Source organism: Pongo abelii, chromosome 8, assembly GCF_028885655.2.
Source record: "Pongo abelii isolate AG06213 chromosome 8, NHGRI_mPonAbe1-v2.0_pri, whole genome shotgun sequence".
NCBI classification, from domain to species: domain Eukaryota; kingdom Metazoa; phylum Chordata; class Mammalia; order Primates; family Hominidae; genus Pongo; species Pongo abelii.
The window spans coordinates 102817405-102830700 of NC_071993.2; the positions used below are offsets into that span (position 1 = coordinate 102817405).

General features: G+C 40.9%; 1 protein-coding gene across 5 annotated transcripts in view; it reads left to right on the plus strand.

Moving 5' to 3' along the window:
- Positions 1 to 12301, plus strand: part of ENTPD1 (ectonucleoside triphosphate diphosphohydrolase 1) — a 194567-nt gene extending 182266 nt beyond the window's left edge. For 4 of the 5 annotated variants that reach the window (XM_054522681.2, XM_009245652.4, XM_024253482.3 and 1 more), the window contains one exon: positions 1190 to 8773. In XM_054522681.2, the coding sequence (XP_054378656.1) occupies positions 1190 to 1396 (207 nt within the window). In that variant the 3' untranslated portion in view covers positions 1397 to 8773. Of the gene's footprint in view, positions 1 to 1189; positions 8774 to 11578 lie in introns of those variants that run through there. The other variant, XM_063727675.1, reaches the window with a different exon arrangement.
- Positions 12302 to 13296: the final 995 nt, after the last annotated feature.

Sequence of the window (13296 nt, forward strand, 5' to 3'; positions counted from 1 at the left end):
GCTTCAAACCCTGGCATTGTGTGTCAAGCCCTCCTGGGTCTGTTGGCTCACTGTGAGCATCCTCTCTAAGGACAGCTACTTGCATTTTCAGTTGCACCTTCCCACATAACAGTGACTAATTCCTTACAAAACAAAACACAAAATGAGATATATTAAAGTAACAGCATTTCAGCAGCTACAGTGACTCTGTGTGCTGACTTCAGCAGCCCTCTGAAAGGCCCCTTCCATAAGCTGGGAAAGTATGATCATGGTTTCATCATCCTTGTTGGTTATTACTTCAAGGTTGACCTATCTGAAAGCTCTGTGTGAAGAAGGGGACTGAGTGGCTGTGAATGATGAGACCGTTGTTTAGAAGCCAGGCTTAGCGTGAGTCCGGAAGAAGCAACCTCAATGCTGTGCTTTACCATAGCGCCACCTGCAGGTATCCAGGAATAGAGAACCCAGCTGAGCGACTCATGCTCGACCAAAAATACCCGGAGCAGTGTGTCTCTACCTTTTTAAGCCCATGCTCACTAGTGGGGAAAACATTTTACCCCCTGTATTAAATATGGTGATTTCAAGCAAAACAAAGCATTGAGACAGAGGGCTGTAGCACGCCTGAGGATAACAGTGTCCTTACACTCTTGTCAGTGCTGATCTTGCTAATTCAAACTTAAATCTTTTCCTTGTTATAATATTCCAGACTTCCTTTAATTCCAGCAGTTTATTTTGTTTGAAAGATTATACCTATGTCAAATTTAGGACTGACACACGAGGTAGTCATGATGTATGTGTGTGTATATACTTTTTTTTAAGAGACATGGTCTCACCCTGTCACCCAGGCTGGAGTGCAGTGGTATGATCACAGCTCACTGAAGCCTCAAACTCCTGGGATTAAATGATCCTCCCCACCCAGGCTCCCAAATAGCTGAGACTACAGACATGTTCCACCGTGCCCAGCTAATTTTATTTTTTGGAGAGACAGGGTCTCACTATGTTGCCCAGGCTAGTCTCAAACTCCTGGCCTCAAGTGATCCTCCCTCCTTGGCCTCCCAAAGTGCTGAGATTTACAGGCATGAGCCACTGTGCCCAGCCAGTGATTTATATTGTTTGAACTCTTCCAATGCATGATCCAATAATTCTAAGCCCTAGGTGATAACTCCTCTAACTCCTCCAACCACAAACAACAGACTTTCCCCACTGTTTGCAGATCCAGGGCAGCGACGCCGGCTGGACTTTGGGCTACATGCTGAACCTGACCAACATGATCCCAGCTGAGCAACCACTGTCCACACCTCTCTCCCACTCCACCTATGTCTTCCTCATGGTTCTATTCTCCCTGGTCCTTTTCACAGTGGCCATCATAGGCTTGCTTATGTTTCACAAGCCTTCGTATTTCTGGAAAGATATGGTATAGCAAGAGCAGCTGAAATATGCTGGCTGGAGTGAGGAAAAAAATCGTCCAGGGAGCATTTTCCTCCATCGCAGTGTTCAAGGCCATCCTTCCCTGTTTGCCAGGGCCAGTCTTGACCAGTGTGAAGCTTCCTTGGCTTTTACTGAAGGCTTTCTTTTGGAGGTATTCAACATCCTCTGCCTCAAGGACTTCCAGCAGATACTGTCTCTTTCATGAGTTTTTCCCAGCTACACCTTTCTCCTTTGTACTTTGTGCTTGTATAGGTTTTAAAGACCTGACACCTTTCATAATCTTTGCTTTATAAAAGAACAATATTGACTTTGTCTAGAAGAACTGAGAGTCTTGAGTCCTGTGATAGGAGGCTGAGCTGGCTGAAAGAAGAATCTCAGGAACTGGTTCAGTTGTACTCTTTAAGAACCCCTTTCTCTCTCCTGTTTGCCATCCATTAAGAAAGCCATATGATGCCTTTGGAGAAGGCAGACACACATTCCATTCCCAGCCTGCTCTGTGGGTAGGAGAATTTTCTACAGTAGGAAAATATGTGCTAAAGCCAAAGAGTTTTATAAGGAAATATATGTGCTCATGCAGTCAATACAGTTCTCAATCCCACCCAAAGCAGGGATGTCAATAAATCACATATTCCTAGGTGATACCCAAATGCTACAGAGTGGAACACTCGGACCTGAGATTTGCAAAAAGCAGATGTACATATATGCATTCAAACATCAGGGCTTACTATGTGGTAGGTGGTATATACATGTCACTAAGAAAAATACAGTTACCACTCAGGGTCACAAAAAATGCATCTTCCAATGCATATTTTTATTATGGTAAAATATACATAAATGTAATTCACCATTTTAACATTTAATTCATATTAAATATGTACAAATCAGTGACATTTAGTACATTCACAGTGTTGTGCCACCACACCATCACCACTATTTAGTCCCAGAACATTTGCATCATCAAGAAATTGTCTAGAGACAAGACTATCCTGGGTAGGCAGAAACCATAGATCTTTTGTGTTTACAGCTATGGAAACCAACTGTACCATAAAGATAGTTCACTGAGTTTTAAAGCCAAGCCACATATTATTTTTCCAAGGTTTAATTTAGTGAGAGGGCAGTATTAGTGTGGAGTGGCATGCTTTTGCCCTATCATGGACTTTACACATCAGAATACGCAGGATCCAAGTCTGAAAGTGTTGCCACCCATCACACAACATGGGCTTTGTTTGCTTATTCTATGAAGCAGCAGCTATGGACCTTACCATGGAAACATGAAGAGACCCTGTACCCTTTTCCTTAAGGATTGCTGCAAGAGTTACCTGTTGAGCAGGATTGACTGGTGATGTTTCATTCTGACCTTGTCCCAAGCTCTGCATCTCTAGATCTGGGGACTGACTGTTGAGCTGATGGGGAAAGAAAAGCTCTCACACAAACCAGAAGCCAAATGTCCCCATATCTCTTGAATGAACAAGTCACTTTTGACAACAGCCAGGTGAATATAAAAACTTAATAAAGCTGTGGGAAGTAAATCTTAATCTTCTTTTCTGCTACTTAGAGTTAAATTCACTAGATCTTGATTAGGAATCAAAATTTGAATTGGGACATGTTCAAATTCTTTCTAGTGGTAGTTGCCTATACTGCCATCACTGCTGTTGGTTGAGCATTTGTGGTGTACCACGCTGTGTACTCAAGGGTATTACATTCATCTTCTCATTTAATCCTCACAACAATCAGAAGAAGGTAGGTATTACCATCCCACTTCATAGAAACAGAAGCTGAGGTTCAAAGAGGTTAAGTCATTTGCCCAAATGGCTGAGCCAAAGCCTGCCATCCACCTAACCATTATTTTCTTTCCCGAACATACCAGGCTGTCTCCTCATAACTTCCAAGCATGCACTTAAAACTCCACACGAATACAAGGTTCATGGGACATGGTATTCATAGAAAGGGAGGCAGAAAGCTGGTCTGTTCCTGATAGGCTTGTAATTTAATATCGTTCTGTTCATGTGCTTTGGATGGAAGCACATGTGGCATATGATGCTAATCAGTGGTTCCCATACCCCTGGCTTCCTAATTTTAATGTTTGCTCACAGCATAGTAGATTGACATCAAATAGTGGCTGATGAGGATGAAAATAAAGGTCAAATAAGTTGAGCCAATAACAGCCCCTTTTTTCCTTCTGTCTGCGTATACAAAGCACTGTCATGCACACAATCTATTCTGACCCTCACAACAACCCATAAGAGTGTAAATAGTATTTCCATTTTACAAATGAGGGTCACACAAACTACTACATGGCAGAGCAGATACCCCAACTCAGGTATTCTGGTTGAAGCCTATTGCTTTTTCTTTTCTAAACACTTTCCCTCAGCAAGTTGGAATTAGACTTCACAAGTCTCCTTCAGAGAACACAAATCTTTTCTTATTCCATTCCTGTTTGGTTGCCTACGTCCAATCTCCTCCTCCCCAGAGACGCCAAAAAAAAAAAAAAATCCTTTAAGATATTTGGGGGCCAAACTCCACTTGTTAAAATCTCAAATTATGGAGACAATCAGCAGACACAACCTCACCCCAATTCTTTTGGAGGGAAGGTTGGTTTAGAGGCAGATCCAGCAATCTGCTTTGGGCCACTCTGGGTGGGGTAGGTGAAATAAGATGGGTCACTGTTAACTAATTTTAATATTGGATTGGCCATTGGTTATAAATGATTACCATTCTCCCCTGGATTTTCACCCAGGACTCAAAACTTGGTTCTGCTAACCCTGTTCCTTTATGAGGAACATTTTAAAGGTTCCTTTATAAGGTGGGAGTTTTTTTTCTATGAACCTATAGGGGAGAAAAAAGATCAGCAGAAGTCGTTACTTTTTTTTTTTTTTTTTTTTTTTTTTTTTGAGACAGAGTCTCACTCTGTTGCCCAGGCTGGAGTGCAGTGGTGCTATCTCGGCTCACTGCAACCTCCACCTCCTGGGTTCAAGCAATTCTCCTGCCTCAGCCTCCTGAGTAGCTGGGATTGCAGGTGCCCACCACCACACCCGGCTAATTTTTGTATTTTTAGTAAAGACAGGGTTTCACCATGTTGGCCAGGCTGGTCTCAAACTACCAATCTCAGGTGATCCACTTGCCTTGGGCTCCCAAAGTGCTGGGATTACAGGAGTGAGCCACCATGCCTGGCCAGAACTGGTTACTTCTGTAGACAAAAGAATAATACTACTTAATTAGGCTTTCTGTGTGACAGAAAGAGAAAGAAAATATAAAAGTTTCAATTCATCCAATTCTTAATAAGAAATATATAAATAAAAGTTTTTAAAATTACACTTCGTTTTAATGTTATCAGTCAAGGTCCCTGCAAGAGACGGATGGTATGGTACACTCAAACTGGGTAACACAGGAGAGTTTTAAGAAAGCAACTAAATCCAAAATACTATCAAGGAATCAATATAAAAATTGTTAATATTTTTCACATACTAAGTTTTCAAAATATTTTGTGTCTATTACATTTACAGCACATCTTAATTAGGACTAGCTGTGTGTTCACCTCACATGTGGCTTGTAGCTACCATACTGGACAGCACATGTCCAAAAAAATACACATAAAGTTAAAGTTTAAAAGACACAGGAACTAAGCCCTCATTGTCTTTCCCTTGGAAGGTAGTTTAAAGAGCTATAGATGCTGTAACATTCTTGCTATTATTTATTATACATGACATTATTCCTAAAAAAGCTTTTGAGATCCTAGGTTGTATTCTTCAGGTTTTGTTGCCTTCCCATGAAGATTTGAAGGCAGGGATGCCTGTTATTCAGTCCAAGATGCATGACGAGAGACCTTGGGAAAGTTTCATCTGGATTTAAAGATAATTCTTGATGCTTACATTCCATACTCAAAATGTAAATTTGAATATTAAAATAAAGATGATTTTTTTTTTTGGAGCTAGTCTTGCTCTGTTGCCCAGGCTGGAATGCAGTGGCATGATCATGGCTCACTGCAGCCTCGACCTCCCAGGCTCAAGCAAGGCTACAGGTGTGCACCTAAGTAGCTAGGACTACAGGTGTGCACCACTATGTCTAGCTATTTTTTTTTTCTGCAGAGACAGGGTTTTCCTATGTTGTCCAGGCTGGTCTCAAACTCCTGGCCTCAAGCAATCCTCCTGGCTTGGCCTCCCAAAGTGTTGAGATTACAGGTGTAAGCCACTGCACCTGGCCAAGATGAATATTTTAATAGCTCACAGAACAAAGTTTGCCACATAATGATAAAATTACTATGAAAATATATTCCCTTTATTGTCAGTTTAAAAGATGAACTGAGTTTCACCCAAACTGGTCTGGCCCCTCTCTGATTCAAATACCAATAGTTGCTCTGATTCAAATTCCAACTGTTAGAACATGACAGTTGCTCATAACTAGCTTTGCTTACTAACCATGTTTCTTTCCATTTGTATTAGGTTCTTTACTTTTTATAACAGCCTCAGAGTTTCATGAATTGCTGCAATAAACACTGATTTTCATGTTTGTGAGTCTGCAAGCCAGCTGGGCAGCTCTACTTCAGGTGGTAAGGGTGGATCAGACCTATTCCATATACCTGTTGTTCTCCTTGTCTAGTGGTTTCTAGGGATATGTTCTCATGATGAACCCCGCAGAGGCTCGTGAAGGTGAGAGGAAACTAGGATGCCTCTTAAGGCCTTGGTCAGGATGGGGTCTCCTGTCACTTCCGTCACAGGCTATTGTAAGTCATATGAGCAAGCTCAATAAAATATAAACAAGTTAGAAAAACAGTGGGAGGAATGGCAAAGTCATATGGCCAAGGCCATGAGTGATTAATTTTAACACAGGAAAAAAGTGAAGCATTAAACGCAATTATTTAATATACAGTGTCTTATTAACTGAAATATAAAATGTGTTTACTGTAAAATATAATCTGTTTATCTCACCAAAGAAATATTATCTTTAAAAAATATCATTACTTCTAAGACATCATCAGTCTGCAACTTCTTTCCATAGCCTTAATCAGGATGCTCTGGCAGCTCCCACATTAGCCTCGCATTCTAAACTGGTAGATGTCCTAGGAAACCATACATCTATTTATTTTTCTTATTTTATACGTTTAGGACAATGTATAGCTAATTGCCCAACTTTTTATTTGCATACAAATCTAACACAACTGAACACAATCAGTTTTATCACAGGTATAATGGATTTTTCAATAGTGAAGAGAGAGGTGCCTCCATGAGCCTTCTCTTTAGAAAAGTGGCATTCAAGACTCTTCATTTGAAGTGAAGATTGCTATGTCTTTTGCATTGCTCTATTTTAGATAAATTAAGTTATAAATTGACACTATAATCAACTGACACCATGATCAGTGATGATGATCACCCTCATCAGCACTAGAGTTGACTTTTCATTTTTATAACCCCTTTGCATGTATGTTGAATGGGAAAGTTCATCAGAGAACATGTATTAGTCAAAGGTAAGTAAGATACCCTCATCTAAGAAATAACATCACCTCTTCTAATGAAGTTCTAAGAAGAGAGGGAAGAAAAAGTCTTGGGAGCTAGTCAGGGAATAGTGTGTATTTGCAATTACCTAAACTGAACTCTATCATTACTCCTAACCCAGTTCCTCCTCCTGTGTTTTACATGATTAATGCCACCCCTGCCTCAACGAACCAAGATCAGCTTCATCACTGGGACCTCCCCATTCTTCCTGTGCAATATTTTTCTTTTTTATTTCTCCTTCTAATATTACTGTTATTGCTCCAGTAAAGATCTGTAATATATTTCACCTGGACTGATACCAGGAATGGTGGTGTTGCTTCCAATCTGTTGCTGCTAGATTAATCTTTGCAAAGTACAGGCTTAACTTCATTGCTCCTCAACTAAAACCACCGGTGGTCCATTGCCTACAAAATAAAGTCAACCTCCCCAGCAGACATTCAAGGCTTTCAATGATCCATGGCTGTCAGCTCTCTCCAGGCTCACATCCCACTCCACTCCTCTGATGTTTCCTACACTACACTACACTACACTACACTACAGCCAGGTAGAATGACTGTTCACCCAACACCACTCAGGTTGTCTTCTCAACTTGGAATACTCTTGCACCTTCAAAGCTCAGTTCAAATGCCCCTTCATTTGTGAAGCCTTCTCCAAATCTCCAAGTCAGAATGTCTCTTCCTTGTGCTACCACAACCCTTTACCTGAGCCTCCATTAGTGCACTGAGACCATTCTGTTCAGTGTCTGGGTGAAGCTTCTTGGTGCAAAATATGTTACCTATTTCTTTCTGAAAAGTTGGATTCAGGGATATTTTAGCAGGACCTAAGGTAATAGTTCTAGCCAACCTCCCTGTCCACTGCCAGGCCGACTACAAACCCTTCTGTTGCTGGCGAGCTGGTCCGCACCACTAGTTCTGCTTCATTCTATTTATCTCTTGATGTGACCATCTTCTTCCTCCAGGTTTTAAGAACCAGCCCAACTCCTGGTTCCCTGATGAAGCTTTTAGTCCTCTAGCCACATCGAACTTTTCCTTTTTGGAACATGCCTTTAGTTTCTGTGTAGTTTGCCATGCAGCACTTCATTGTACACATTATTAAAACAGAATTTTAAGGATTAGTATGAACCTTAAAAGATCATGCATCTCAAAATTTAATGTACATACAAATTACCCAGGGATTTTCTTGAAATAAAAATTATTTAATTTTAATTAATATAAATAATTCAGTAGGTCTGGGGTGAGGCCTGAGGTTCTACATTTCCAACAAGCTGCCAGGTAAAGCCAATACATCTGTCCAGGAATCACACTTTGAGTATCAAAGGTCTAGATGACATTATCATTCCAAAGAGTTTCTTTTACAGGCTCTCAGATCAGTGTTCATCCACTACCTGACTGCTGTCATTCATAGGCAGTCTGTTCCACAGCGGGCCAGCTAACATGGCATTTACAAAGCTCACTCCTCTTATATAACAACCCAAGTGTTTCTTTTGTCAGTTGTCTGTGCCCCAGGAGATCCCTCTCTGCCTTGCCTTGCCCTCTGCCTTTGGGGACCAGCACCTCACACTCAGTGAAGGCCTGGAGTGCTTAAGAGGGATTTCTTCCAGTTCTCTTGCCCTGGCCTTCAGTGTATTAGGTGTATGACCTCCATGCTCTCAGTAGAGGCCCATAGAAAAGAGCAGGTAGGTTATGCCAGCTCACACGCATCCTTTAAAAATGGTTTAGAAGTTTAGCTGGTTTCTTATTATTCCTGACTATGGATGTTTCCTTCTGTCACTCTACTAGGGATGAAACAGCTAATTATGTTCAAGAGTTAAATTTAGATTGGTTTTTAAAAACTATGATTGTATTAGTTCGTTTCCATGCTGCTGATAAAGACATATCTGAGACTGGGAATAAAAAGGGTTTAATTGGACTTACAGTTCCACATGGCTGGGGAGGCCTCAAAATCAGGTGGGAGGCAAAAGGTACTTCTTACATGGTGGCATCAAGAGAAAAATGAGGAAGAAGCAAAAGCAGAAACTCTTGATAAACCCATCAGATCTTGTGGGACTTATTATCATGAGAATAGCACAGAAAAGACTGGCCTCCATGATTCAATTACCTCCCCCTGGGTCCCTCCCACAACATGTGAGAATTCTGGGAGATACAATTCAAGTTGAGATTTGGGTGGGGACACAGCCAAACCATATCATTCTGCCCTGGGCTCCTCCAAATTTCATAATCCTCACATTTCAAAACCAATCATTCCTTCCCAACAGTTCCCCAAAGTCTTAACTCATTTCAGCATTAACCCCAAAGTCCACAGTCCAAAGTCTCATCTGAGACAAGGCAAGTCCCTTCCACTTACAAGCCTGTAAAAGCAAGCTAGTTACCTCCTAGATACAATGGGGGGGGGGGTACAGGTATTGGGTAAATACAGCTGTTCCAAATGAGAGAAATTGGCCAAAACAAAGGGGTTACAGGGTCCGTGCAAGTCTGAAATCCAGTGGGGCAGTCAAATTTTAAAGCTCCATAATGATCTCCTTTGACTCCATGTCTCACATTCAGGTCACGCTGATGCAAGAGATAGGTTCCCATGGTCTTGGGCAGCTCCGCCCCTGTGGCTTTGCAGAGTACAGCCTCCCTCCTGGCTGCTTTCTCAGGCTGATGTTGAGTATCTGTGGCTTTTCCAGGCACAAGATGCAAGTTGGTGGTTGATCTACCATTCTGGGGTCTACCATTCTGGGACTGTGGACTTCTTCTCACAGCTCCACTAGGCAGTGCCCCAGTAGGGACTCTGTGTGGGGGCTCTGCCCCACATTTCCCTTCCACACTGCCCTAGGAGAGGTTCTCCATGAGGTTCTCTGCCCCTGCAGCAAACTTTTGCCTGGACATCCAGGTGTTTCCATATATCTTCTGAAATCTAGGCAGAGGTTCTCAAATCTCAATTCTTGACATCTGTGCACCCGCAGGCTCAACATCACATGGAAGCTGCCAATGCTTGGGGCCTCTAACCTCTGAAGCCACAGCCCAAGCTCTATGTTGGCTTCTTTCAGCCATGGCTGGAGCAGCTGGGACACAGTCCCAGGGACACCAAGTCCTAGGGACACCAAGTCCCTAGGCTGCACACAGCACAGACACCCTGGGCCCAGCCCACAAAACCACTTTTTCCTCCTGGGCCTCTGGGCCTGTGATGGGAGGGGCTGCCATGAAGGTCTCTGACATGACCTGGAGACATTTTCCCCATGGTCTTGGGGATTAACATTAGGCTCCTTGCTGCTTATGCAAATTTCTGCAGCCAGCTTGAATTTCTTCTTAAAAAAAAATGGGTTTTTCTTTCCTACTGCATCAGGCTGCAAATTTTCCACTTTTATGTTCTTGTTTCCCTTTTAAAAAAGAATGTTTTTAACAGCACCCAAGTCACCTTTTGAATGCTTTGCGGCTTAGAAATTTATTCCACCAGATACCCTAAATCATCTCTCTCAAGCTTAAAGTTCCACAAATCTCTAGGGCAGGGGTGAAATGCTGCCAGTCTCCTTGCTAAAACATAACAAGCGTCACCTTTACTCCAGTTCCCAACAAGGTCTTCATCTCCATCTGAGACCACCTCAGCCTGGACCTTATTGTTCATATCACTATCAGTATTTTTGTCAATGCCATTCACAAGTCTCTAGGAGGTTCCAAACTTTCCCACATTTTCCTATCTTCTTCTGAGCCCTCCAGATTATTTCAACACCCAGTTCCAAAGTTGCTTCCACATTTTCGGGTATCTTTTCAGCAATGCCCCACTCTACTGGTACTATTAGTCCGTTTTCATGCTGCTGATAAAGACATACCTGAGACTGGTAACAAAAAGAGGTTTAACTGGCCTTATAGTTCCACCTGGCTGGGGAGGCCTCAGAATCATGGCAGGAGGTGAAAGGCATTTCTTACATGGCAGCAGCAAGAGAAAAATGAAGCAGCAGCAAAAGCAGAAACCCCTGATAAACCCATCAGATCTCGAGAGACTTATTCACTATCACAAGAATAGCATGGGAAAGACCAGCCCCCTTGATTCAATTACCTCCCCCTGGGTCCTGTGGGAATTCTGGAAGGTACAATTCAAGTTGAGATTTGGGTGGGGACACAGCCAAACCATATCAATGATTTTGTACTTTAACCAGCTGAATGGAAGTACAATCTCTTGCCATATGCCACAATAATTATTTGCAAAATGAGTAAACATATCATAAGGAAATTATTTTTTACAAGGTTTGAAACCTGAAATGCAATCTATTATCATACATAACTAAAAATAGAGCCTCAATAAACAGATTCCCAGTTTTGAAAATGCAACATTTGTACTCCACATTGTCAGTTTTCTTAGGTATATTTATAAATACTCCTATAAAAATGTAAAGAAACACATAATGTAGATTGCTAATTTTATAATAACACAAGTTGATTTTGACATCCAACTTATTTTATTAATTATGAAATGACTTTTGGCCTAGTAACAATGAAAAGGGGGGCAAATACAGATAAATGATAATTCTTAGAATGAACTACTCAGCACCAATTCTAAGTTTTTCTTGATGGTAAATCATAATGTTCCCTTTCTCCTCGGTTCTGCAATCTATAAGCATCCCATAATTGTAATCAATAGCTTAAAAATATGTCTCTCTGTCCTGGTCTGTTTCTGTATCTCTTGGATTTTTACCTTTGCAATAGTCAACTGAACCACCTTCTTGGAGTACTCATGAAGATGGAAGTCCATGTGGAGAATACGGGATGAATCCACTCTGTCTCCTGCAGTGAAGTCTATTTGAAGGATGTATTTGGCTGTCTTCTGGACAGGCCATTCTAATAACAGAAACAAGTTATTTTAAAACTTATTGGAATATTCAAATATTAACCAAAGTAGAAAAATATAATACACATCCACATGCCCATCACACAACTTCACTGATTATCATCATTTAGCCAGTCTTGAAGAAGCAAGTGCTAATTACAATCACAAATGAAACAAGATTCAGACTTCATGAAGAGCACTGCGCTATAATAAAAGAAGAAATGAGCACATACATTTTTTTACTGACAGTCAAATGGTGAAGGTCGGCAGAATCATTATGTGATGCAACATGGCAAAAGTATACAGACAGTGCATCCAGAGGAAGGTACCTTGCTGAATGACTAGAATGGAAGTAGGAGACATTTTGCAGGCTCCCTTCATCCTGCAGGGAGGACCAGAACCACAGCAGCTCTATTTGCCTATTTCTCTTTAAATTACAAAGTTAAAATTTGGGAGTAGTAGAAAATCAATTGGTTATCTTATAGAGTCTCCTAGAATATTTCATTGGCATTGAGAAGGTGGAAAATGCAAACAAATTATATACTTTAAAATGTAATTTGCTTTTCACATATGCTTAAAGCCTAAAACCTCTTAATAAACTTCTTCCGAAATATACATTTGTGGGACAATTCTAGTATGTTTTAAATGTAACTCTTTCATAGTGTTTATAGAGAACTCTATTTTTTTCCAACTGCAATCCCTTCTTACCCAAATTTCTAATATGCTGTATTGTATGGATCTGTCAGTAGTGGGTCAGTTAAAAGGAAGAGGGTAGGAGGAATCCTGTCTTGACTGTCATCTGCCTTATTTTTTCTTAGGCCAAGGCTTTTTAGGCTAACTAAATTTTTCCTTTAGGTTTCTCCACTTGATTGGAATACCTTTGAGTCATTTTAATCCTGTCTATAGTAGATGAAGAAATTAGGGAAGTAAGAAAAACTTGGTAATTTGAAACAAAAACTTGAATCTGATTTTAAGAGAGTAGCTTAGTTCAACATGGAATATCCATTTATATTGAAACTCATTCTTTCCTATAGTATACTTGTAACCCTGACCCCATATCTGGTACTGAGTGACAAGAGGGAAGAAAAAGGAAGGCTTTTGAGAAAAGGCCTTTTTACATGCTCTCTTTGGAATACTATAAAATTCCTAACCCAATCCACCATCAGTAATAGAGAGGTTTTCCTAAGAGAAGTAAGGAATTTTTATTGACCAGCATTGTCTTATCTTGTACAATGGAAGACAGTGGGTTGGAGTTAGGGTGTAGAATTATAATTGTGGAATAGAGCTATATTATCATAAGGGAAATGAAACTTAATTTCTGGTTTAACTGGTAGCAACTGCTAGCTACTGGAAACCTAGGTACAGATAAACGGATCAGTTTTGCAACCCCAAGCCATGAAGGAGAAGTGACAGTCATTTCAAGAGGTCCTGGCCAACCTCTGTAGAGGTTGTATCTAAACCCTGAATATGTGTGAATTCATGAAACACTTGTTTTCTAACATGTTTACATATCAATGGGAGTGATTAGGGATAGGGTTGAGAAAGATTATCCCATAGCTCAATCAATATTTACCTCTGACTTCTGCCTCTGCAATTA